General features: G+C 42.6%; 1 protein-coding gene across 1 annotated transcript in view; it reads right to left on the bottom strand.

Moving 5' to 3' along the window:
- AOAH (acyloxyacyl hydrolase) overlaps positions 1–27,427 on the bottom strand; it is a 197,201-nt gene that overhangs the window by 26,939 nt on the left and 142,835 nt on the right. Inside the window, exons 14-16 of the mRNA XM_069588031.1 lie at positions 13,242–13,278; positions 12,401–12,475; positions 3,574–3,746 (exon numbers count right to left, since the gene is read on the bottom strand). Coding sequence (XP_069444132.1) covers positions 3,574–3,746; positions 12,401–12,475; positions 13,242–13,278 — 285 coding nt within the window. The remainder of the gene's footprint in view (positions 1–3,573; positions 3,747–12,400; positions 12,476–13,241; positions 13,279–27,427) is intronic.

Below are 27,427 nucleotides of genomic sequence, written 5' to 3'. Positions count from 1 at the left end.
ATGCTTCTTGAGGAATTCAACACTTATTTCCCATAGCAACCAGACAGCAGGGATAATTTAAGATATGAATAATAACTGAAAAACATTAGAAATTTTAGGTGATTTCAACTTTCTCCCTAATTGGATCCCTCTCCCCTGCCCCAATGCACCAAACTAGGGTTGTTTATAGAACACACTTGTTCCACCTTTTGCTTTTGTGCTGTGAAATGCTAGTCTAGATCAGCGGCTGGAGGGAGGCTGTTTGAGGATAAGACAAAGCCTGCTGCTGCTGCTGCTGCTGCTGCTGCTAAGTCGCTTCAGTCGTGTCCGACTCTGTACGACCCCCTAGACGGCAGCCCGCCAGGCTCCCCTGTCCCTGGGATTCTCCAGGCAAGAACACTGGAGTGGGTTGCCATTTCCTTCTCCAGTGCATGAAAGTGAAAATTGAAAGTGAAGTTGCTCAGTTGTAGCCAACTCTTCGTGACCCCATGGACTGCAGCCCACCAGGCTCCTCTGTCCATGGGATTTTCCAGGCAAGAGTACTGGAGTGGGGTGCCATTGCCTTCTCAAGACAAAGCCTAGAGCTGGGTTTCTCAGCCTTGGTACTGTTGACATTCCTGGTTGTGAAGGGGCTGTCCTGTGCATTGTAGGATGTTTAGGAACATCCTTGGATTCTAACCCTTGGATGCCAGTAGCACTCTGTATCTCCAGGTGTGATATGATAATGAGTGGGATTGGGTGGGTAGTCCCTGGATGAGAACCACTGGCTGAGAAAATCCTCCAAGTGATTGAGTTCCTGATCAATCTCCTTTTTCCTTTCCTTGCTCTCTTCCAAATTAAGTGGAGTCATTTTTAAATACTATGATTGAGTCAAGGGAATTGCATGGCATATCTGAAAAAACCTATGGATACAGTCTAACTGCAGTTCATGGAAAGGGAATAGGATCTGAAGTCAGAAAACCCAAAGTCAAGTCCCTACTGGTGTGATGGAGTAAATTGGGAGCACGTTTTCCCTGCCTCCAAGTTCCCTTCCCTAAGCATTTCTTAGCATGGGTGAAATCTAGGAATCTGAAAACATCTGTTGTGCCATGCTTAGTCACTCAATCATGTTCAACTCTTTTCAACCCAATGGACTGTAGCCCACCAGGCTCCTCTATCCATGGGGATTCTCCAGGTAAGACTACTGGAGTGGGTTGCCATGCCCTCCTCCAGGGGATCTTCCGAACCCAGGGATCAAACCCAGGTCTCCTGCATTGCAGGCAAATTCTTTACCATCTGTGCCACCAGGGAATCTGAAAACATTTGTTAGGGGAACTGAAATTTTCATCCCCAATGGCTCAAAGAGATATTCTCAGCCCAAGTGGTTGTCCTTTACATGTCCAAGGCAGCCCAGAATGGAGTAAAGTTCACTGTGTAATCACACAATCATTTCTTAAGGGTGTGGTCGAAGCCATGTGAACAGGTGGAACATGCTTTACTTATGAGAGGCTAAATCTTAGACAATAATAACATTCATAGTACATTTCATAACTGAAGAAGAAAATGACATTAGTCCACTGGTAGGGAGTGTGGTGTGTGGATGTCTCCTATCGTCCCCCAGTAAGGGGAACTCAGTGAAGGGATCAGAGCCCTTTGAGAGCTGGTTAAAGGGTCCCTGCTCTTTTCTTGTGTGGGGAGGGGTGGAACTTGCTGAGGGAGGTGGTAGGGAGGTTGGATTAAACAGGAGCTGCAGGAAGAGGGCATGAGAGGACTGAAAAGACACAGGGATGTTACAGATGCAAGGGAAAGCTCTCTCCTCCACCCACTATGGAGGACACAAAGGAAGGAGTTTCGGGTCACCCCTCTCTGAATTGCTCATCTGACCCACAAGAAACTGCTTGCACCTCCAGGGTTGGTCTAAGGTGGCAGACCTGGCAATACCAGGGAAGGGACAGTCTCTTTCCATGAGAGACTGGCATAGGTGCTGTCAATATGGGGCTGAGATGATGGTCCCCAGGCCTCTCCTTGGAGAAGGCAATGGCACCCCTCTCCAGCACTCTTGCCTGGAAAATCCCATGGACGGAGGAGCCTGGTGGGCTGCAGTTCATGGGGTCGCTAAGAGTCGGACATGGCTGAGTGACTTCACTTTCACTTTTTACTTTCATGCATTGGAGAAGGAAATGGCAACCCACTCCAGTGTTCTTGCCTGGAGAATCCCAGGGATGGGAGAGCCTAGTGGGCTGCCATCTCTGGGGTCGCACAGAGTTGGACATGACTGAAGCGACTTAGCAGTAGCAGCAGCAGCAGGCCTCTCCTTATAGATGCCTCTCTGAGAGGCCTGAGACCAGCGCTTCCCATCTGCCCTTTGTTTAATTTTCTCTAGTAACACTCAGCCTTTTCTGACTTTTGGAATCTTTTTCCCACTGTAACCTAAGCCTATGCTGGCTGAGATTTTTGACTATAATGTTCACTTATGGTTACACAGTGTCTTGAACAGCACATGGCATACAATGAGTATTTTTTTAAAGGACATTCTTCCCTGAAACACAGAAAAAGAACCCTGCTACACCCAGGTTACATATATAATAAGCTGTGCAACATTTGGCAAGCTACGCAACCTTTCTGAGCCTTAGTTTTTTTCATCAATCAAGTGGAATTAATAGAAACATTTATCTTACAGAATTGTTTTAAGGATCTGTAATGGCAGCTCTTCCCAAGGTGAATTACTACTACTTTCACAGTCTTTGTAAAGCGTCTGGAATGCTACACGTGCTATTAGAAATTTCCTGGAACTTTAAAGCATTTCAGAGCCAAGGACTCCAAAAATGTAGAAGCAGGGACCAAAGCTTCTAGAAGACTGTGTTCTATAGAACTCCCAACTGGTCACTAGAGTATACAGAAAGTAAAAGTGAAAGTCACTCAGTTGTGTCTGACTCTTTGTGACCCCATGGACTATACAGTCCATGGAATTCTCCAGGCCAGAATACTGGAGTGGGTAGCCTCTCCCTTCTCCAGGGGATCTTCTGAACCCAGGGATTGAACCCAGGTCTCCCACATTGTACGCAGATTCTTTACCAGCTGAACCATCAGGGAATTCCAAGAACGCTGGAATGGGTAGCCTATCCTGTCTCCAGCAGATCTTCCTGACCCAGGAATTGAACCAGGGTCTCCTGCATTGCAGATGGATTCCTTGTCAGCTGAGCTACCAGGGAAGATTCAGGGTGCACAGAATCCATTAGAATTCTGGCCACCAGGGGGCACTCACCACTGAGGTCTGGAGAAATCCTTCCCTTGGACTTGTTTGTCCCCTTTCTGTCTCTTGTTTGGACTTCGCTGGCTTGCTCTGTGTTCTGTATCTCACCTTCAGCGAAGGAGTTTCCTTATTTAAACTCGTACCTTTCAATTTGTCCAAATTCTTTACTAACTGTGTCTGCCCTGTCTGACTTTGATATGGTTCTGACCACCTTTGGATACTGACCTTTAGATCCTGTACCCGGGTACTCTCTCCTTGATTTGTTCTGGTGACATTTTAGGTGTATTCTTATATAATTGAGCTACATATATTTGAACTATGAATACACTGACATTGTTAAAGAGTAAAAGAATCTCTGATACCAAGAGGATGATATCTGTCATGCAAATGATCCCAGAGAAATCTTCCATCTGGTAAGCCATATAAAATAACATGACTGCCGTTTGGCAGGTGGGAATTTAGATACTGCAGAGTCTGCGTGACCTTGGAGTACAATTTCTCAGGAGTGGTCATTTCTGGGAGAGGATCAATATGCCTGTTGGCAAAAGAAACAGAAAATATCTTAGTGGGCTATAAGGATAAATGCATGCAAATACACTTCCCTGCCCCTGACACACACACTCTCTCACACACACACTGAATATTTATTTGCAAAATATTTCTGACTTTGGGACTCCCTTGTGATTAGGAGGGCCACTGACAGGTCTGGCCTACGCGTTGTGAGCAGAAATGACATTTGCCATGTTTGGTTGTATGAGATCCTCTAGCATGCCCTTTCTCTTTGCCACGGGCCTGAACAATGTTCTAGAAGGCAGCTGCTCCACCAGTGAGTACTGGAACAGAGCTCCATGGTGATCCCTGATGGACAATGTAGTGTGAGTGAGTAAATATTTATTGTGTTATGCTATTAAGATTTTAGGGGCTGTTTGTTCCTGCAGTATAATATCACTGAGTCTGACTATTGCACACAGTTAATGGAATCAAAGAAGCCTGGTACTGCTTATTGTTTTTTGGTGCTTTGAGATCTGCAACTTGGCCTTTAAAATTTTTCATCTATGCCATAGTCAGGGAAACGGACTTTCACTGCAAAATGAAGTGATATTATGTGTGCACACTACATCCTTCCTTTCTGCACTAAACGTGAACTTTCATGAATTTCCTGATCGGCTGCTATTCTAGGCTGCACCCCTGCCACAATATCTGTCAGCAGACAATTCAGATTTTCATCACTGCCTTTCTCTATGTGGTAGTGCTTGTGCTATACAGAGGAAATTTAAAATTTTATTCTTATCTTTTTGTTCCATAAAAGTTAGTGAAAACAGAAAATGAAAGTACCGAAAGTAGTTATAAGAGCATGGTCCTAAAATCAGAGAATTTAAGACAAAGATGTAAATCATAAGTGAATTAAAAGTAGCAAATCTTTAGCTTCAATCAGACATTTATTGAATTTCATTTGTCTTGGAAAAGAGCAAAGAACAAAGATAAGAAATATAAAAAATACTAGAAATAAATCATTGAAAATCTCATTTAAATCTCCCTTCTTTTCTTTGTTTATCTCTCTCTCTCTCTTTTTTTTTTTGTTATGTTTAAAAGGCAAGGTACAAATAGGGATTCTAGAACATTTTTTGGATTTAATATATAAGCCTACTATTATTCATTTTTTGCACAACTGAGTTTTGTACAAGCCCTAAGTACACATCAGATTTGACTTAAGACACTAACCTGCATTAACCTGGGAGAGAATATAGAATTTTCTGATTTTCATCTACTCTTTTGGCTTTAAACTGCCTGTTGTTAATCTAAATGGAATCATGTTCTCTAAATTCTTGAAATTTCAGATTTACCTAATGATCCTGTCTATGGATTGAATAGCATCCCTCAGACTGTGACCTCATTTGAAAACAGGGTCTCTGCAGATATAATCAATTGAGATGAGATCATACTGGATTAGGATGAGCCTTAAATACAATCATTAGGGTTTTTTAAGAAGAGGAGAGACACAGACATAGGGAAGAAGGCCAGTGATGCTGGAAGTGGAGACTGGAGTGATGCTGCCACAAGCCAAGGAATGTTGAGGATTGCAGGGAGCCACCAGAAGGATGAAAAGACAAAGAAGGACTTTCCATGGGCACTTCAAAAGGAACCTGGCCCTTCCCACACCTTGATTTTGGACCTTTAGCCTCCAGCACTGTGAGAGAATGTCTCCTTTGTTTGAAGTTACCCAGGTTGAGGTATTTTGTCACTGCCACCCTAAGGCGTTGAATGCAGATTCTAAGCCAGAAAAAGTAAGTTCATGACTCACAGGTTGGACCAGACATAAGAGACATGGAAAGAGGGAATAGAAAGAAGTCCCGGGAGGGAGGAGGGGGGAGGGGGGTTCAGGATGGGGAACACGTGTATACCTGTGGTGGATTCATGTTGATGTATGGCAAAACCAATACAATTTTGTAAAGTAATTAACCTCCAATTAAAATAAATAAATTTATATTAAAAAAAGAAAAAAAAAAAAGAAGTCCCTAGGGTATTCACTATTGTCACTTTTAAGGGACCTGCTCCTAAATGGATATCAGTGGTGTCATTTTGGAAGGAATTTTTCAAAATGTATCAAAATTTGAAGTTGGCTTAACTGTTAACCTTGGTTGACATTTCTCTTTTGGGAAATTGTCCTTTAATAACATTTTCACAAATGTGCAAAAATGTACATACAAATATTGCAGCATTTCTTGGAATAGAATTAAATTGGAATAAACTAAAAAGTCTGGCTGCCTAAATTATAGTACACCCATGCAGCCATTCAAAGGAATGAAGTAACTAGATAAAGGTGATGGTTGCAGAACATTCTGAATGTACTCAATGCTACTGAATCATTCACTTTAAAATGGTTAATTTTACAATATGTGAATTTCATCGTAATAAAACAAAATTTTTAAAAAGAATAAATGTGTCAACATGGGAAAGACTGCTGAAAAGTATTGTTGATCAAAAAGAACAAATTGCAGAGCACTAAGCATAATATTATTTCATTTCAATGAATATTAATCACCCTGTAAGTTAGAATTTGAATAGAAAAAAAAAATCTGGATGCAAATACAGGAAGCTGTATCTATTGGTTAGCTCAGAGCAGGCTTGAGGGGGCTGGTAGGGAGTGACTCTGGCGTAACTCTCCCTTCCTAAACCCTGTATTATTTGAACTTCTTACAACAGATGTTATTTTGTGATCAGAGAAACAATCCAAATGAAAGGGGTCTTCATATTATTTTATTCTTTCTAAAATAAGAGATAAAACTAAGTTTTGATGGGAGGGGCAGAAAACATTGTCATCTTATGTCATTTCCGCTCTACCTATTTCTCTTAGCCAAATAACACTTTCGCACTGCTGCTGTCCCAAGGGTGGCAGGCTGACCATCGTGTGAGGGCCACATGGGCCAGTTTGTGACAAGCAGTATGTCCCCATCCAGAGGGAAAGGTGGAGCAAGTCTGATGTTTGGGGCGTTTGTTGCGGTTGGTGTTTACGCTTCTACACTAGGTAATGAGTTCCCTGGACTTTGTGATAAAGAGATAGGAGGAAAGGGAAAAAGATGCCCATTTTACAAAACCCCAGCATGTGGAATAAAATTCTATATTTATGGTTTTTATTACTTTGGGAAAAATTATATGGTTTTAAGAACAAAAAGGCTCTGTAACCTATAAAAAAGAGTACTCAGAAGGATTTGAGAATAGGTTGCCTACCTACTAGGGGAAAAAGACTGGTAACCAGGCTTGATTTGCAGATGTCCAACAGCACTAGAAGGACCCCAGTGTGTGGAGGGGATTTGGGCTGCCCTCTGGGCTTGTTCAGACCAGGAGAATCCACCCAGAGTAACCAGGTTTTACCTTCACTGTGTGTTTGGAGTGCAACAGCAGGGGTGAAACAAAGCAAGTTGGAGTCTGTGTCCTGTCTTCTGTCAATGGTAAAGCTAGCATGCACACCTATTAACTTTTGCCTTGGCAGCTCAGGTTTTGTTTTTTCTGCTGATGCAACAGCAGTTTGGCACAGAGCAGTTATGCTGAGCTAAGCCTCTCCTACCACCTAAAAGCAAGATGAGTTAAGAGGGAGGAAAGTCTCCCAAACTCCCTCCTTAATGATTCTTTTTTAGTCAGAGACACAACCCTGATGATAAACAAAGAATCTCAGCTAATTTGTATTATGAAAGTAAGCAAGCTTAACCAAAATGGTTTGGAGTCAGAACAGAAGCCATGATGCTTCTGGAGAAGCATCACGAGACTGCTGGAGCAGTCTCCAGTCATCTTTGCTACATCATGTACACCTAGACAATTTACATGTGTGCATTGCTAAGTATGTCCTGCCGTGAGCATAGCAAGCTCAGGCAAGTTCAGAAGGGTCTGAGTGGCAGATGGTGGGTCACCTCTTCTGAATGCCATACGAGGTCCCTATGACTCTGTATCTGAAAAATTCTCAATGCCATTTTTACCTGTGTACTCTTTCTCCCCTCACTGTAGATAGTGACTGCAGCCATGAAATAAAAAGACGCTTACTCCTTGGAAGAAAAGTTATGACCAACCTAGATAGCATGTTCAAAAGCAGAGACGTTACTTTGCCAACAAAGTCCATCTAGTCAAGGCTATGGTTTTTCCAGTGGTCATGTATGGATGTGAGAGTTGGACTGTGAAGAAGGCTGAGTGCCGAAGAATTGATGATTTTGAACTGTGGTGTTGGAGAAAACTCTTGAGAGTCCCTTGGACTGCAAGGAGATCCAACCAGTCCATTCTGAAGGAGATCAGCCCTGGGATTTCTTTGGAAGGAATGATGCTAAAGCTGAAACTCCAGTACTTTGGCCACCTCATGCGAAGAGTTGACTCATTGGAAAAGACTCTGATGCTGGGAGGGATTGAGGGCAGGAGGAGAAGGGGACGATAGAGGATGAGATGGCTGGATGGCATCACTGACTTGATGGACGTGTCTGAGTGAACTCCAGGAGTTGGTGATAGACAGGGAGGCCTGGCGTGCTACGATTCATGGGGTCGCAAAGAGTCAGACATGACTGAGCGACTGAACTGAACTGAGTACTAGCATTTTAGTGATCAAAGAGTTCCAGTGGTTTGGGGAACACCTCCCAGGCCTTGTGGGCATGCTAAGTCACTTTAGCCGTGTCTCACTCTTTGCGATGCTATGGTCTGTAGCCCGCCAGACTCCTCTGTCCATGGGATTCTCCAGGCAAGAATACTGGAGTGGGTTGCCATGCTCTTCTCCAGGGGATCTTCCCAACCCAGGGATCGAACTCGCATCTCAGGTCTCCTACACTGGCAGGCGGATTCTTTACCACTAGCGCCACCTGTTGTCAAAGACTGACTGGGCTGAGCTGAAACTTTTAACCTCTTCCCCAGGATGCTCTGGAGCCCATGTCAGATCCATTTTGCCATCCTGGGTTTGCCTGCCACCGCGGTGCCTGCATCCTTCCCCACCCACTGGTGAGCTCACACCAGTCACTCGTGGAGAGGTAAGGGGTTGAGGGGACAGAGCTTGGGGGAGAAATATGAAAACCAGATTGAGAGACATGACGTTCATGCCAAGAAAATAATGAAAGAGAAAATGGTGCCCAGCACATGCTCTCACACGTCAGGACCACAGGGGCGGGCTTGGAACAGACGATGAGCCTTGCCTTTGGGGTGGCTCAGACTCTGTCCTCATCCTAATGAATTGTGCCCGATCATGCAAAATAAGCCTCATGACTTGGGTGCAGGGCCAGCCACCATCATTTCATTAGCCTGGCAGGTGTTTCAGCCAGATTGCACCTGGTTGGTGGCAGGTGTGCCCCTTCTTGAGGAAGAAGGCAAACAGATTCTGTAGAAAACATTGCCCAGAATCAGAGCAAGAGCCCAGAGACTTGTTGTGGTTGAGTGTTCAGATTTCACCCACAGCTAGCTTTTGTGCTTTTGAAACATCCAGGTAAGAGAGGGCTTCCCAGGTGCTAGTGGTAAAGAATCTACCTGCCAATACAGGGGATGCCAGGGACACAGTTTCAGTCCCTGGGTCAGGAAGATCCCCTGGAGTAGGAATGGCAACCTGCTCCAGTATTCTTGCCTGGAAAATTGAGGCAGCCCTTTTCTCCAGGCCCACCAGTTGTAACCACATTATTGACTTCCCACCCAAACTCTTTGAAGAGGCCTCTTGACATAGATGGGGAATGGGGTGGGGACTCACTGGGCCCGCATTACCTGATGCATAGAGGTCCTGGGGCCCCTAAAAGAGTATGTGGTCTGGAACATCCTGGCTGGTTGAGAAACTCCTTGGCCACCCCACTTCCACTGAGGAGGCTGGGAGAGAAAATTTCTCTGAGCAGGAGTTCTTTCCCTTCCCTTCTCTATTGGTTTTCTACCCTTGATTGGATGGAATGGATTGTTTTCTGGCAGCTGAACTCCTCGGAGTCTGTTATCTATCAGCACCTTGGCTGCTTCCTCTTAATGCAGTGCTGACCAGCTGTCCTGGATGACATCTGAAACAATGGCACTGCAGAAAAACGCTTGGGAGCTGGCGACACAGACGACCTCTGTAGGGTGGCCTTGGCTCTCTCCATTAGGTAAAAGATATTTAGTTTATAATTTCTAGGTCCACTCTAAAACATGGAACTAAATCCATTTCTGTGGCTAGTGTTATGTGCTTATATATATATATGTAGCTCTCTCTCTCTCTATATATATATATATTTATCACATTTCCAGTAATTATGATATTCTTTTCAGGGATGTCATGTTGGGATATTGGGGAAGGTTTGTAATCACCCTTTATGAACTGAGGCTCTTGAGGCCACTCTCATTTCTCAGTACTCCTATTGCTACCCAGCTGCTGTAGTTCACTCATACTTGCCCTATTTCCAGGAATTTTTTTCAGTATCACTCACATTCTGCAGTTTTTGAAGGCAATGATAGCAAAAGCCCAAGTAACCTGGGTTAGTTTAAGCCCAATCAAGTAGAGTTACAATGACAAAGCTAAGTTTGTCTATTTTACCTTTTTTCTCAAATTCCTGATGCTAAAAGCTATTTTCCAATCCTGACCTTCACTCATTTAACAAGTACTTATTACCTACAAGAGTTTAAATAATAGAGAAAGAAGCAGAGAACTAGCATTTTCATTAAAAAAGAAAGAAAGAAAAGAAAAAAGTCAAGCAAATATCCTAAAAGTTTTTTCAGGACGAACTTATTATGCAATTTGTTGCTGGCTTGAGCTTTTTATGAAATCACTTTGCTCATTTGGGGTAATCTCTTCCACCTTGATGTTCTGGCAGATGGGAAGTATAGTTGCCATCTGTCTTTATTTTTCTAACCCCTCCACAGGACATTGCAAAATGGGCACCGTGGGGACACCCCACACAGCCGACTCCATTCTTTCACCCAAATGCTTGCTGTTTATTTGCCCAGACCCCCCGGGGGGGAAAAGGCTGGCATAGGTCTCTGGCTGATGTCTACCTGCCCTTTAGCTCCTTGGAAAAGGAAGAGCAGGGCCAGGCTGGAGGGACCTCTGCGTGTGCAGCTTCTGCTGAAAACACGCAGTTTGAGGGATTTGGGGCTCCTGAACTAAAAGTCTTTCTGCAGGTGTTTTTTTTTTTGCTCAGTATAACCAGCTTGTTCTCTGTCCCCTCCCGGGTGATAGGATCCAGAGATTGGAGGGGCACTGGCTGATCTGACCATAGGTTTTGTTCTTTGATGGGACTGGGGGCTGACGCTCATTGCTTTACCTTTATAAGCTCTTTGAGGTCAGGGATGATGGCCTCTTTGCCACTGTATCCTAGAGCCAGGCACAGAGCTTGGCACATCATAAGTGGTCAATACATACTTTTAAAAGCATGTGCATAAAAGAAAGCAAATGAGACAAGTATGGACTGTAGAAACAACACAGAATTTAGCCAGAGAACCTTGTTGGGCTCTCATCTTTGCTCCTCACTATGGAAGTAAGTTTCTTAATAACCTTGCTGAACGGTTTCCTCATCTGTAAAAAGGCGCAATAGCACTTGCCTCTTAGGGCTGCTGTGGGGATGAGATGATGCAGAGAGTGGTGTGGCTCTTGGCTCATGGAAGGTTTTGGGGGTGTTTGCCATTTACTGGAGAGTGCCAGGTGGCTCATCACAGAGCTAACTTGGGTCCCCAGAATGTAGCCTTGGCAGACTTGGGATTCTGGGGAGAGTGGTAAACCAGCCTAGGGGCTGCCAAGGCAGGGCACATGAGTATCTCTGGGTTGCAGCATGGAATCTCCTACCCTGAACTCACTTCACTGATTAGGTCTACACCTCCTTCACCAGAAGGGTTCTGAGGCTCTCATGGAGGTATCCATGAGGGCAAACACAATTTCATAATATTCAACCATGTTTTTAGCACAAACTTAAAAAGCTCTTGGTGAGCGAAGTATAGAAAAACAAAAGGTGGGCAGTGAGCAGGGTGGCCTGCTTCTAGTACCTCTTGGGTTTGAGTCCAGCTCTGCCATCCGTCACTAATTGGACGAGTCATGTCACCTCTCTTGGCTTTGCTTTTAGGTTTTCCAAAATGATGTGTGGGTGGCTACTGGGGAGTTGTTTTAGATCTGATCTCACCTTTTTTTTTTTTTCTTTTTGGCCATGATCACAGGACAGATGGCATTCACATGTGCGGCATATTCTTAGGGGTATGCACAGACTTTGAGAAGCCTTCCAAAATGTTGTGGGGGAACGAAGGCATTCAACATTTTGAAATCACTACTGATATTAGCAGTTTAGCAAAACCACTTTCTTACTATGGGCCATGGGCACAAATAGGATTGGCTGTGAATCATGTGTAGGTTTCTTTGCAAAGCTCTAAGTCTATGCTATCTCAGCCACACGAGTAAGTAAATCAGAAGATGAGTGAGGAAGCTGTTCTTATGGGATAGCTGTGATTTTGCTTTATTTCAAAAGTCACGCTTCTCAGTCTTGGATTTTTGGCTAGCAGTAGCATATTTCTTGTGATGTAATTCAGAGTTGATCATGACACACCCATTTGTTATGAAGCAGAGCAAAGAATTAATGGGATCAGATATTTTTCAAAGGCTCTTTCAGATTTCTAGGTTGATTCTATTGAGTCGACATGTGTCCAGGACTTGTTAAGATAGGCAAGTAGGCTACTATAATGGAGTGGAGATGAGGGGAAGCTCAAAGAACCTTCCAAACATTTTTAGTAACTCACCCACTGCAGACATCATTTCCAATCATGGCATATATGACAATGGCTGGATAATCCAACAGCTGGTTCCTAGATAAACTGAGAAGCCATAGATGGAATTTGAATATCGAACACTTGGAAACCTAGCTTTGGAACCAACCAACATGTGAAAGAATCTTCAAATGGCCATCCTCTGGGTAACTTTTTGCCATTTTTCTTTCATTCTAGTGTCTCCATTCCCACTTCCCCTCTTCTCTATAATCTTTAACCCACTTCTCCATTAGGAAAAGACCACATAAATACATACCTACATTTAGAGTAGGCTGAAGTCTCCAGTAGGGGGACACGCTACCATCTTTCACAGTAGTTGTCATCAGTAAACCCAGATCAGTTTCCTGAGGTACTTACGTCCAGATGTGTAGGACTTTATGACATTACGACAGCTGTGGACATAGCCAACTTTGAAAAATCAAGGGTTTCTCAAGCTTCCTATTTTGGACACCCCAGGCCTTGCTAATGAATTTTAAGTCAAATATGAGCCAAAACTTGTTTTCTCATTCATAAAGCAGGAATAAGAAACAGTCTTTTTTTTGTCTCGTTCAGATACTTGGGCCAGACCGAAGTTTTATCCACTTTGTATACATTTTTATGATCCTTTTGAAAGTATACATGTAAATTAACCACATCCTGTGGTCACTGGCCCAAGAAGTGAAATTTTCCCACTGTTTGGAAAGTGACTAACAAGTTATGGATGTTCAGTATAAGTGGCTACTGGATAGTAACAGAGAGGTTTTTTTTTTTATATAATTTTTCAAAATAGAAACCCAACCTAAAAACAACTTATATCCCTCCCTTTTCCACTTACCTTTCTATAAATCTCTCCAGGTTTTGGGAGGATGCACCTGAATAGTTAAAATTGAGAAAATAATTAAAGTTAGTAAATTCAAGTCAGCACTATCAGTATGAGAATTTGACTGATTGACAGAAATCATGGAAGAACCATCATTGTATGGTCAAAGGTCATCCAAACCATCATACTGATGGGAATGACTTCATCCTACAACTTTCTTAATGGGCCTTCTGTTTACTTGGCATTATATTAACATAATCCTAACATTTTTGGATTCACAGGTTTCAAGACATTTACTGAGCATGAATGGGTACACTTTCTAATAGATGTGAGAAAAAAGTACAGATCTATCAGCAGAGACAGAAACTATTCAAAGATTAAAGAATGAGTTAGGGAATGAGCTCAGTTCAGCTCAGTCACTCAGTCGTGTCCAACTCTTTGCGACCCTGTGAATCGCAGCACTCCAGGCCTCCCTGTGTATCACCAACTCCTGGAGTTCACTCAGACTCACTTCCATCGAGTCAGTGATGCCATCTCATCCAGCCATCTCATCCTCTGTCGTCCCCTTCTCCTCCTGCCCCCAATCCCTCCCAGCATCAGAGTCTTTTCCAATGAGTCAACTCTTCGCATGAGGTGGCCAAAGTGCTGGAGTTTCAGCTTTAGCATCATTCCTTCCAAAGAAATCCCAGGGCTGATCTCTTTCAGAATGGACTGGTTGGATCTCCTTGCAGTCCAAGGGACTCTCAAGAGTCTTCTCCAACACCACAGTTCAAAAGCATCAATTCTTCGGTGCTCAGCCTTCTTCACAGTCCAACTCTCACATCCATACATGACCACTGGAAAAACCATAGCCTTGACTAGACGGCCCTTAGTCGGCAAAGTAATGTCTCTGCTTTTGAATATGCTATCTAGGTTGGTCATAACTTTTCTTCTAAGGAGTAAGAGGGACAGTAAAAAGGATTATTCAAGAACTGCACATCTCCCTGGAAACCCCATTTAATAGCCTGCTGGTGTTCCCGCTCATTCCTGAGACTCCTCCTAACTGGCTGGCCTGTGCGAGTCAGATTGTAGAGCTGATGTATTTAAGCTCCCGTAGTGACACATATGACTTCCTTCCCCTACTCTAGGCACCACCAATAATGAATCTCTTATATGAAAATTGTATTCATTGAATATTCTTTTTATTGTCAACACTCTGCTAAACACTTATTAATTCATTTCGGCCTTAGCACCACAGTACGAGGTAGCATTGTGTGTGTGTGTGTGTGTGTGTGCGTGTGTGTGCCCACGTGGGCATGTGTACTTGTCTCTTGCATCTTTCATATTGGCAGGCAAATTCTTTACCACTGTGCCAGCTTGGAAGCCCTAGGCATAGTAGGTCTCCATTTTATAGAGGGGGAAACTGAGGCTCACTTAAAGTGACTTTCCCAATGCCACACAACTAATCATTTGGAGAGTTGCACTTCAAAGTCTGTCCCTTCTGTAAGGCTGAGCTCTGGCTCCCTGTGTGACCCGGCTTCTCTAGGCTGGGTGCTAGAAAGAGTTCACTGTTTCAAATAAGTTCACTGTTTCTTTGTCTGTTGGAAGATAGTCTGCAGTAATTAGCGAGTAATCCTCAGGTAGGTGGTACAATTCAAGTGGCAAGGGAGATTTTCCTGTAACTTCTGGCCTTGGAAGCTTGAGGAGAAAGCCAGTGGGTTTCTTGTGGAAACAAATGGGCAAAAGGGCAGTGCACAGCTATTAGGAGCTAACTAGCCCATGTCCCCTCAAAATTCTGTGACCATGCAGGGTAGGCCTCCTTTTCCACATACAACTAGATGCAAGCTATATGTGCAGCATTGATGTTCCCTTGGCTGATTCAGGAATGTTAGCATAATAAACGAACATTGCTTTATTTCCCCTCTCATTGTGGCAAAATATACAACACATAAACATAACCATTTTAATCCTTTTTGAGTGTGCAATTCAGTGGCATTAAATATATTTACGTTGTTATGCAACCATCATCACTATCCTTTTCTAGAATTTTCCCATCATACCAAATAGAAGCAGTCTCTGATAACACCACTCTACCTTCTGTTGGTATATATTGAACTATTCTGGGTACCTCAGATAGGTGGAATCATACCTTATTCATCTTTTTGTGTTGGACTTATTTCACTTAGCATAATGTTCTCAAAAGGCCTCCATTTGTAACCTGTGTTAGAATTTTCTTACTTTTAAAGACTGAATAATTTCCCATTGTATGCACATCCCACATTTTGTTTATCCATTCATCTGTCAATGGGCATTCGAGTTGCTTCTACTATTTGGTTATTATGAATATGCTGCCTATGAACATCGGTGTGCAAATATCTGTTTAGGTTCATTTAGGTTATTGAAATCATTGGACCATATGGCAATGCTACATTTAATTTATTTTAGGAATCATCATACACTCTTTGCTTCCTTTTTGTGGTGGGGCTTCCCTGATAGCTCAGCTGGTAAAGAATCCACCTGCAATGTGGGAGACCTGGGTTCTATCCCTGGGTTGGGAAGATCCCCTGGAGAAGGGAAAGGCTACCCACTCCAGTATTCTGGCCTGGAGAATTCCATGGAGTATATAGTCCATGGGGTCGCAAAGAGTCGGACACCACTGAGTGACTCTCAGTTCAGGGTAGTATTAAATATGCACACAGACATGCAAATTAAGGGCCGTCAGTTCACCTTAGCATGGAAGCATTCATTCACCCTCTCCATTCACTTGTTGAGAACCTGCCATATGCCTGACACATAGTAGGGAATTAACAGGTGAGCTGGACACAGCCTTTATACCCGAGGATTACCATCTATGGGGGCAGACACATAACTGAGCACTAGAGTAAGGTTGAGTGCAGATCCAAACCAGAAAACTCAATGTGATTTGAGCCTATTATCTCTGCTTAGAGAAGGTGCCAGGTTTTACAGCACTGAGTCCTAAACATAGACTCAAAGTACTTCTGGGTGTGAGGTTGTTCCCTTTTGCTCTCAAGAGGGAAGATAAGAAGGACAGCCACTGGGAGCCTACAGTGGCTGACTCATCTCATCAGCTGGGCCCTTCATTCAGTGCCAGCTCCAGGACTCTCAACTTCCCATTTTCAGTAAGATAATAAATCAAGAGGTGTTTAATTCTCACTCTTTGATTTTTCTCTTAATGAGAAATGAAAACTCAAGCCATGAGTGGGAAAAAAAATAAAGGGCCAGGTCAGAGACTGTCAATAATTTCCCTCATTATCCAGAGTACAACTGGGAACTGAGGTGCAGAGTCCCCACAGAGCTTGAGGGAAATGGTAATGAGAACCTGTCATGGCATGCCATATGGAAAGCCCCTCCCTGGGCCCACATCCTCTGATCTCTCTGCTGCCAAGACAAAGATGGCAGGCCAATGGCAAAGGCTTGCGGTGGATTTAAAAGCAGCAATCACAAACATCCACCCAAGGAGAGAGGAAGTATGTATACTTCTTTACCCAAATGTTTATTTTTTTCTGGTGGGTGTTTGCAATAGGAGCAAAGTCTTTGCTCCAAAGTTGTTACACTTCCATGATTTCCATTTTCTTTTGGAAACCTCAGTTTTATGGGATTACATAAAGAGTTTACATAATTCCCATGTTACTTTCTTTTCTGAGCCCCTCTTTCCTGTAGTCTTGCTACACTTTCACCAGCCACATCATCATTTGGTATCTCTCTCCCTCCCAAGCTCTATTTTCTCTCTTCTCCTGTATGTAGACTTCCTCCAGGCTGCTGATTTTGTTGGTGCTACTGCTACTACTATTACAGAAAATACTTAGTAAAGCAGTTGGAGCTGAAAAATGTGAGCGGGAGAGAAAGATAGCTCCTAGCCTGTGGAATGTGGCAAAACAAGAGCAGCATTCAAAGAACTGGAGATGCCCTTAAGAGGTCCCTACCTGGTCTCTACAGTGATAGATCAGAGAAACGGAAAAGTTCTGACTATGAAATAGGGACATTTAATTTATTTGTCAAGGTAGTCCAATGGAGAATCTACCTATCATCAAGAAAGGAAAGAACAGGGTCCTTATTGGCCACAAGTCTGAATTATGGCTCATCTTTTTTAAATAAGGCACTGTACATTGCAAGTAAAGACGGGTTTCCCATAATGTCAGTGTTGGTTTTCCTTTCATGAGTAAATTTCAGCTTACAGTTTCACTGATGGGTCAGTGTCGACTATAGCAGCAAGTGCTTCATATTCTGGACATTCAAATCAACTGGTAAGACTCTCTTAACCGTCTTCTAAATAACCTGCAATTTTTAAATTCTGTGCTTGGCCAGACACTTTTGGATTTTGTGGGAAAAGGCCAGGATGGGATGATTTGAGAAAATAGCATTGAAACATGTATATTACCATATGTGAAATAGATGACCAGTCCAAGTTTGATGCATGAAACAGAACACTCAAAGTCAAGCCGGTGCACTGGGGCAACCCAGAGGGATGGGATGGGGAGGGAAGTGGGGGGAGGGGTTCGGGACGGGGGACACATGTATACCCCTGGCTGATTTATGTCAATGTGTGGCAAAAACCACCACATTTTTCTAAAGTAATTAGCTTCCAATTAAAATAAATAAAAGCAAAAGATCTAGTTCTTATATGAGAACCTGTAAAAAAGGACGGTAAGGTGCATTTTACAACCTTGCTATACAGATTTTTATAGATAGTCAGATAGTTCCAACATTTTGGCATTGACATCTGTTAGTTTTCTTTTCCCTTGCAAGTTGAGATTTTTCTGGTTCCTTATGTGCTGAGTAATTTTGGATTTTATCCTTGGCATCTTGGATATTAAAAGACTCTGAGCCTTGTACTTTTGTCTTATTAGGCAATCCACTCAGGTTCAGGAGGCAAGTTCTACCCAGCCTTCTGGGAGGTTATGATTTCAATGTCCATTCCCCTCTCAAAGCCTCTGTAGTATTACTCTGATTAATCTCCGGTCTGTGCCACTGAGTGGGACCTAGACAACAGTCTTTGTCGAAGTTGAGTTCTCAGAGTCCTTGGTATGCAGTTAAGGATCAGATCTGTGCGTGTTCAGCTCAAGATTAAGCCCAGGCGTTCATACACTACTTGATGAGGTTGCTTTCCCAAGTTCCTCCCACTCTAGAAGCTCCTTGGTCCTTTCTGGTTCCTTGGACTCCCCTCCATCGTCCTAAAGCCCCAGTTTCCACTCCCCTACTCTCATGTACACTTCTCAGAGATTAACTCATTATGCTGCTGCTGCTAAGTCGCTTCAGTCGTGTCCGACTCTGCGCGACCCCATAGACAGCAGCCCACCAAGCTCCACGGTCCCTGAGATTTTCCAGGCAAGAACACTGGAGTGGGTTGCCATTTCCTTTTCCAATGCATGAGGATCTCATAATAAGAGGACAGAGTGAGAAAATGAGCAACAGGGGATTTGCCTTTCCCTTCTGGGAATATAACTCTTGTCATTAGAGAGGCTGTCCCTGGTGGCTCAGATGGTAAAGAATCTGCCTGCAGTGCAAGAGATGTGGGTTTGATCCCTGGGTTGGGAAGATCCTCTGGAGAAGAGAATGGCAACCCACTCCAGTATTCTTGTCTGGAGAATTCCATGGACAGAGGATCCTATTGGGCTACAGTCCATGGGGTTGAGTAGGACACAACTGAGCGACTAACCGCCCCCACTACCACCGAGAATTCTAGGCACCTCCTCACTGCTGCCCTGACACTGAGAAGAAACTCCCTTCCCACTTCTAGAGTGAGAACTAGAGGGTTTCTTCTAACTCAATCAGTTCATGGCACTCTTCACTTCTGGATTTTGGGCAATATTGGGTGTAGTTTGGAAGATATCAGAGGACAACAAAATGCCAACACCACTGCTGGTTTGGCTGTACTCCTGATTCTGGTTTTCTTTTTTGGTTTACTTTCCCAGAGTCCTCCAACATCTTTTCCATACATTCTGTCTAGGTTTTATGGCTGCATTTCTTGGGACAGACAGGGTGGAGTGTGCTTCCTCCATTATATCCAGAACCAGAAACCTGAATGCATTATAGAGAGTATAAATAGTTCATGAAAAATGTGGTGTTGTACAATGACCTAAAATAAATTTAATAATGTCATTTAACTTTAATAAAATTTTAAGTAATGCAGATTTTGCTTATAAATTTAGGAAGCATTTCGAAGAGCACAATTTGTATAATCTAGTTTAAAAAAATCAGCGATAAGAAATTTAAATTCTTTCTTTTCTCTAAAAGTGTTGCTTGTAATAAGCAGAAATATTCAAACTAATATATTGACCTCCAACTCAAAGTAGTAGGTACTTAATAATCGTTTGTTGTGACAGTTTCTGATGGTATTTCTACTACTGAAAATGCTTTCAAATTCACAAGTGTGGTTCTGAATTTCTGTGACAAACTAGATAAATGATTCCCCAAAACATGTATTTTTAGAAGAATATAATAACCTCCCCAGAGTGGCTCTAATCTACCTGCTAGTCTCAAAACTTGACATAGCTTCACAAGTATCCTTCAGCTATGCTACACTTCTCTCTCCTTTTTCCCCAAAGATACTTTGTCCTTGGAGCATCTATGCACCGAGTCACCATCTCCCCCATGGTTTTTGGATTTCTATTTTTTTTTTTTCTGCAAAGCTCTCTGCTCAAATGTATCTTCTCTGAAGATTTCCTCTCCTCCAGGCAGAGCTAAGTGGCTCCCACCTTCAGAAGGCCTCAACCTCCCTCTATTTTAGTGTCTTTTTGTAAGAACCATAATTGTTTCCGTCTTGTCTCTCTTTTCTGCTTACTTATGATCTCCTTTAAGATGGGGACTAGGTCTTGTTCACCTTTCTGTTTCTAGCACCTATTGCAATACTGGAGAGGAAACAGAGAGAGTGGTGGGGCAAAATCCAATGGAGCATGAGAGGAAGGGAAGTAAAAGAGAAGAGAAGACCCGTGGTAAAAGGCACAGCCCAAGATGCTTTGAAACTGACAAAAAATCCAGCAAGTTCATTTCTAAACACAAGTAGCAGTGAACTTTCCCTGTGATGGCCTTCATCTTGAGCCCTAAACAAAAGGGATTGATTGAAAAGAGACCCCTGAGGACTTCAGGAACACTTGCCACGCACAGTTACATATAAAAGTGTAAGATATGCTTCTGAATCTGTCCTTTGCAGGTGTGCTGATTCAAGAAGTACAGAATGAAAATCTTGACCTAACAGAAGAATCTCAAGCATACGCTCATCACTCTTCGTATTATAATTGTTGTCAGTTATGCTGCCCCACTTTGATGTTTGCCTGGAACAAGCAGAAGCCAGAAAGGGCTGTGTAGATAAATCCCAAGAAATAGTCCCACTGGAATCAGAATATCTCCATTCTTTAATGATTCTTTGAAATTCCAGAAAGTATTAAAAATTGGAATGATGTCCTCTAATAAATGGAGGAAAATGTATCCCTCTGTATGACAAATGTCAGACTAAAATAGAAACTTTTGAAATCACTCTTTCAAAAGTTTCTATTATAGTTAAGTGCTGTATCTTGGAAGTATTTTTGGTCTTTGAGAGAAATAACAAGTTTTGATGCCTGCAGTCCTATAGTATATCTGTGTGCATTTGCCTTTTAGATCAAGCATCTCAAAAATCGGTATTAAAATCTTTGCTTGTTGTTGTGATCACACTAGATAATAGCTCCTAAACAGAAATGTCCTACTTGTTCTATTATAAATAATTTCCGTTATTTCCTCTCAACATCTTGGGTTGAGACCAAATATTCCACCCAGTGGATGGGTTCATCAAATATTTACTGAGGGCCTATTTCTGTTTGGCAAAGGTGACTTCTTTGCTTCTTCCAATACTCTGTGGCTTTAAAAAATTGTCTTAAAATTTTCACTTTGAAATGATTTCTAAAAAGTTGAAATAATTTCTGTAAGTTAGAATGCTAAACAAAAAGTTACAAAAATAGAACAAAGGATTTGCACATACCCTTTCATCCAGATCCCTAAATGGGAAATGTGAGCATATTTCATAATCATAGTACAGTGATGGAAATGAGGAAATTCACGTTGGTTCAATACTATTGTCTACTCTACAGACCTCATTCAAATTTCACTAATTGCCCCACTGATGGCCAGGGCCAGCATCCAATTCAGGATTACATGTTCCATTTACTTTCATGTTTGTCTTTTTTTTTAAAAAGTCTGTTTTGCCTCCTTTTAATCTGGGGTGATTCCTTAGTCTTTCTTTGTCTTTCACAACCTTGGCACTTTTGAAGAGTGCTGGCCAATTATTTTATACAATGTCCTTCATTTGGGGTTTGTCCTATGTTTCTTCATGATTTAATTCAGATTATAACTAAATACTACAGTAGCAGTAGACTGCAGTAGACTATAGTAGCAGTTGCTCAGTTAAAGGAAAAACTTTTTTTCTTCTAATACAGAGGTTTGGAGGAGGGGCTGGGAGGGTATATAAATAATAAGCCCTTGTATATATAATTGAATTCAGCTAAGCCTGAATTAATACTTCATTTGTAGTTTTTCTCTTAATCCTTCTTTTACTTTTTCCTTGTCTCCATCCCTTTCTGAGAGGACCACTTTTGACAAAGAAAGCTGACACAGAATGCTGGGTCAAGGTATCTAATTCTGACATTCACCTGGCCTCCAAGGCAGGTATTGGTGTCCCAGCAAGTAAGATGGTGGCTTTAGAGACTAGAATTCAAAAGCGGGACAGTATGGCCTGGTGGGGGGACTGGACAGACATGCTGGCGTGCCCAGTAGGATACAGGCACAGTTTTCAGCTCTAACAAGCTAATGGACCGTGGGCAAGTTACTTCTCCCCGCTCCCTTTCACTCTGATTCTGCTCCAAGCCCTCCTCTTTGGAGAGGTGTCTACCTTAGAATTGCATCCTCACCCCATCACTACCCAGCTTTCTCTTCTCCTCCCCACTCCACCCATTCAGCCTTCCTAAGACATTATCCTGTAGATGGTCTGAATGTGAATTCCACAGGCAGCCCTGAATTTTGCCCCCCTGTTTTAGTTTCTCCAGATCTGTCAGATTCTCTCCCATTCTCCATATGGTTTAACTAAAGGCTAAACAGGGGAACCATCAAGATGAATTCTTTTTCTTTTTTTTTGGAGGTGTGGGGGCTGGGGGCTGGGTAGAGAAGCCAAGAAGTTCAAGATCGAATCTGGTTGGTGAGAAGGGGCTTGAGGCTGGGTTGGGTTGGGTAGATGAGTCTGTAAACACATGCACTTTGGCAAATGTTAACATTCTCCACTTTTCATATCTATATGTTTGCAGTCAGTCCCTTGTGCCCCACTCTCCCACTGAGTGGGTTAACATATGGGTGCACAGAGAGAGGCAATCTCTCACTGTATGGATGGGCCCCTCAAGAAAACACACTCTTCAGCACTTTTGACTTTCTGAAAACAAAACAACCCCAAACAGGTGTTTACACCAGCTTTGCTAAACTTGCAAAAATAAAATGAAGGAGGTTGGCGGCAGAAAAAGACATTCTATTTCAAGCTAGTAAAGTCCCGTTTGCAAACTGTAAAGAGATCCTCAGTGCAACCCCTAAGCTCGTCAGGTGCCCTCCTCGGCAGGCTGTGGCCATGGAGATTTAGGGCTGGGATTTGCTTGTTTCTTAAAGCAGAAGAGTCTTGTTTATTTTGGAAGGCGATGCCTTATGAATTTTTATTTACTTTAAAATACATACTGATATTGAATACCATGTTAACATTTGTTTTTCTTCTACCCTTTATTTTAGATGGAGTGTAATCTTGTCACTCAGAGTTTTTGCCCACCATGGAGGTATTCAGGTTGGCAAAAGATTATTGTGTGTGTGCTTTTCCTCTCTTCAAAGGTTAAATGTAACCCCTGAGAGTTATTAGTTTAAAAAAAGCATGTTGGGTTGACAGGTACCTACTACATGCAGCAGAGTCTGAGCTCGGGGTTGCGGGTACATATCCTCAGTGTCAGAGGGGGAAGCCAGACTTGGAGCAAATGACTCAGCTATAAGCGAGGAGATGCAGACACAGAGGCAGGGACAAAGGGCTTCAGTGAGGGTTGAATAAAAGCTAGTATTTATTTTTTAAACCATACGATCATTTTTAGATGAACTTTTTCCCCCCTTTATTTTTGGTTTTTATTTGTTGGCTGCACCGTGCAGCATGTGGGATCTTAGTTCCTTGATCAGGCATTGAACCTTCGACCCTGCATTGGAAGCGCAGAATTTTAACCACTGGGCCATCAGGGAAGTTCCCAAAGCTAGTATTTATTCAGTCCTCCCTGAGCACCAGGCCTGAGTCCCAGTGATGGGGTCCCAAAGACTAGAACATGCAGCATGGGTGTAGGAGGTGGTTTCGGGGGCCATGTTTGCTGTGTGCACCTTCGCAACTGAATACTGACTGGCATCCATGCTTAGAGCTCTAGTCTCTGATGGGTGATCATCACTAGAGAAAAGGTGAAACCCCTCATCTGCTTCTGCTCCTTCCGACATGTTCTAGACCTTCCAGCTCAACCAGCTAAGGCTTGTTCTCCAGTCCCTTCCGGCCACAGCTTCTAGCTCTTGCCCCACCCATCTCAGTGCGGGGATGGGGGGGGGGGGGGCGGTCCTCCACTGCCTCACCTTCAGCACTTTCTTTCTTGCCTTAACCCTTCCCTTGCCTGCTGTCTCCTCCAGCCTCTCTAGGGAGGCTGTATCCACCTTCGATTCCCCAGGGCTCCCTCCGCAGTTCCTTCATTTCTCCCCTACCCTTCATCCCAGCTCCTCTCTGTCAGGCTTAGACCTGCTATCTATCAGTTTCCATCACTTCCCACTCCTATCCCTAGCCCGGCTTTTTCCTCCCGGAAGAAGTTCCCTTCTTTCTGCCAGATTCTCCAGGTGGGGCCGGTGCCCCTCCCCCATCTCCATTACCTTCCTGCTTGCCACTGTTTCCGTGGGCCAGAAAACTCAATGCTAGATGCCCCTCTTTTTGCCCTTGAGCTCTGAAAGCCTTTCTGTCATGAACATGTGTCTTTTAAATTTATTTTTGTTTTTTCAAATCCGCTTACTTTATAAGAAATGTTATATTGAAAAAGGGACTGATTTTTTAAAATGCTGAGTAAATAATAGGCCAGGTGATGAAGTTAGCAACAATAATGAATGATTAAAGATTTTAAAATTAAAAATAAATAAATAAAGAAATGAAAACCAAAAAAAAAAAAAGAAGAAGCAGCAATGTATTTTCTCATTCAACCTTACCACAGCCTAGTGAAGTTCAAGTGTGGACTGCTATCACCCCACTTTGCAAAGGGAGCCTCATTTGGGTTTTGTGATGAATTCCTTCATGTCACACAACATAGTTTAAGGAATTGGCTTTACTGGGGAAAGGCAAACTTACAAGGCTGGGTTTGTCCCCTGAACTCCATCATCCTACTGAATTTAGGTGCAGCCTTTCCCCCAGGAGGATGGGGTGAAGAACCCCACTGCAGCTGGCTTGTTGTCTAGGCAACCAAGAATGAGATCCTGGTATCACCTTTGGCAGTTGTGCTCATCGAACCATGATTCCCATTTTGTAGATGCAGAAATAGACCAGAGAAATTTAATAATTTGTCCAAGTTACACACCAGTTCCAGCGCCTAAATTTAAAACCAGTCTATTTTTTACACAAAGGAAAAAGATCCTATGAAGCAACAAGGAGGGGAAGACCTCTGCTCTCTGTTCTCTGGGCTTTACTTTGTATCTCTGAGAAGTAAGGTGCTATTCTGTGAGGACCCAGACCACTCCACACCCTACACTGACCCCCACCCAACTCCCATGTTGTTTTGGAAGCTGTAAGGGATGCTGCAACCCCTCCCCTTTGATGATTGTAAAGAAGCCTTAGCAGGAATCTTGGTGTGCCTAAGTAACCCCCAATGCCAGAGAATGAGTACCCAAATTAAAATGACTTCAACAGTTTACATTTTAAAATGCCATATAATTGCTGACAATGGTTCATGGTAGAGGTATCTATAGAAATTTTTGAGATCTTGTATATAAACATCAAAAGGAAAATAGGAGCTGTTTCTTTGATTCTCACTATGCAATTTTTAAGAAATGCTTTCATATTTCATTCAACTCTTTCTTCCCTTTTTCCTCTTTCTCACTGGTTCTGAAAAATAAGTGTATCCATAAGTATGCAGGCTGTAGAAAGCTGACTCTTTCTATATCTAATAAAAACCTTGGGGAGTAATTGAAATAACTTGGCTCCGGTAGTCAGGTTACATGCTGCATAATATCAAAGGAAAAACCCATATTGAGGAAAGTAGCAGAAAACAGGAAGAGGAGCTGGAGAATAAAGCCAGAACATTAAATAATGAGTAACTATGAGAAACTTTAAAATTTTTTAAAAAAATTACATCCTTAGAAAAATAGTCAAGAAGCATTTTCAAAGAACTTATACTAGACAGAGTGTATGCTCTGTGTATTTCTAAGGATTGTGAATTTAAAGAAAAGAAAGGAAATACCACCCCCCCATCCTGCAACTCCACCCCAGCATCTATTCATTAGATAAAAGTCTGACAGAAGCCATGGGTTTCAATCAAATTTTGACACGCGTTTTTTTTATGATTAGGCTCTCCTCCCATATCCTTTCTCTCTTTTTATCTCCACAATCTGAATTTTAAAGAAATGCTGTCAAGACAGTGTACCACAAAAGGAGAGATGTCGACCATAAATTGTACCAAGTACTTTTCAGAGAATTTTACTTTGGTCTTTTTGATTTTACAAAAGATGGCTGCATTCATTGTGGGTACAAAGTGATGTGGAGACGACATGCCTGGGTCTTGTGAGAGAGAGATGCTGGTGTTGCAGGCACACGGGGAGAGCACAGCTTCCAGCTTGTGTTTCTGGCCAAATTCTGTTCCTTATTCTGCAGCTAACATGTACCCTCAGCAGGGGACCTTGGACAAGTCCTTTATTTTGCTCGGTTTCCTTCTAGATTTTTATTGTTGTTGTTGTTATTTCTATATAAAACCAAAATCTTGGGGAAACAGGTTAAAAAAAAAAAAGAAAAAACAATCACCCATAATTTATCAAACATTATGATTTTGGTGTATTTTCTTATGTGCAGCTATTTGTTTTTCTTTTCTTTTAAAAATATAGTAGAAATTAAAGCAATATCCAATTTTACATCCTGAATTTTCTTTTGGCAGTGTTTTTCTTTCTAAATAAAAATATATGGGGACTTCCCTGTGGCCTAGTGGTTAAGAATCCACCTTGCAATGCAGGAGACATGGGTTCCATCCCTGGTCAGGGAACTAAGATCCCATGTGCCATGAGCAATTAAGCCTGTGAGCCAAAACTAGAGAGACTGCACACCAAAATGAAGATCCTGCATGAGACAAGGAAGATCCTAGGTGCTACAAATAAGACTCGAAGCAGTCAAATAAAATTTTTAAAAGTACAAATGGGAAGCAATGGCTTCCTAGTCGGTCTAAAAAAAATATATTGTTTTAAGGCTCATTTTCTAGAGCTGCATAATATTCCATGTCGGTATTTTTGTTCTTTGATTTTTACAGTCTCTGTTGACAGAACTTTTGACAACACTGGGGCTGTTTGAATATCTCACTGAAGGAAAAAGAGAGGTCAACAAGCGGCCAGTGTTCACTTTATGTCTATGATGATCCTTGGTCAGATTTATTGACAACTTCAATAAACTATTGAGCATGTCCATACACAGAGAGACAAAGCTGATCTCTTTCTGCAGGATAGTCTCAGATGATAGACTGGTGACTGTATTATCTTTGCTGGTGTCTCAGTGGAGTGAGACAAGCTGGGTACAAATTCTGGATCTGAACTTCTTATTGATGGGATCTGAACAAAATTTTGGCTTCTCTACACCTGTTTTCTCAGCTGTAACAATGTGGATATCATTCAGTTCAGTTCAGTTCAGTTGCTCAGTCGTGTCTGACTCTTTGCAACCCCATGAACTGCAGCATGCCAGGCCTCCCTGTCTATCACCAACTGCTGGATCCTACCCAAACTCATGTCCATTGAGTCGTTGATGCCATCCAACCATCTCATCATCTGTCGTCCCCTTCTCCTCCTGTCCTTAATCTTTCCCAGCATCCGGGTCTCTTCAAATGAGTCAGCTCTTTGCATCAGGTGGCCAAAGTTTCAGCTTCAACATCAGTCCTTCCAATGAACACCCAGGACTGATTTCCCTTAGGATGGACTGGTTGGATCTTCTTGCAGTCCAAGGGACTCTCAAG

This window comes from Ovis canadensis, chromosome 4 (assembly GCF_042477335.2).
Source record: "Ovis canadensis isolate MfBH-ARS-UI-01 breed Bighorn chromosome 4, ARS-UI_OviCan_v2, whole genome shotgun sequence".
NCBI lineage: Eukaryota > Metazoa > Chordata > Mammalia > Artiodactyla > Bovidae > Ovis > Ovis canadensis.
The sequence above is the reverse complement of the archived record's forward strand: the minus strand, read 5'-3'. Positions and strand labels throughout refer to the sequence as shown.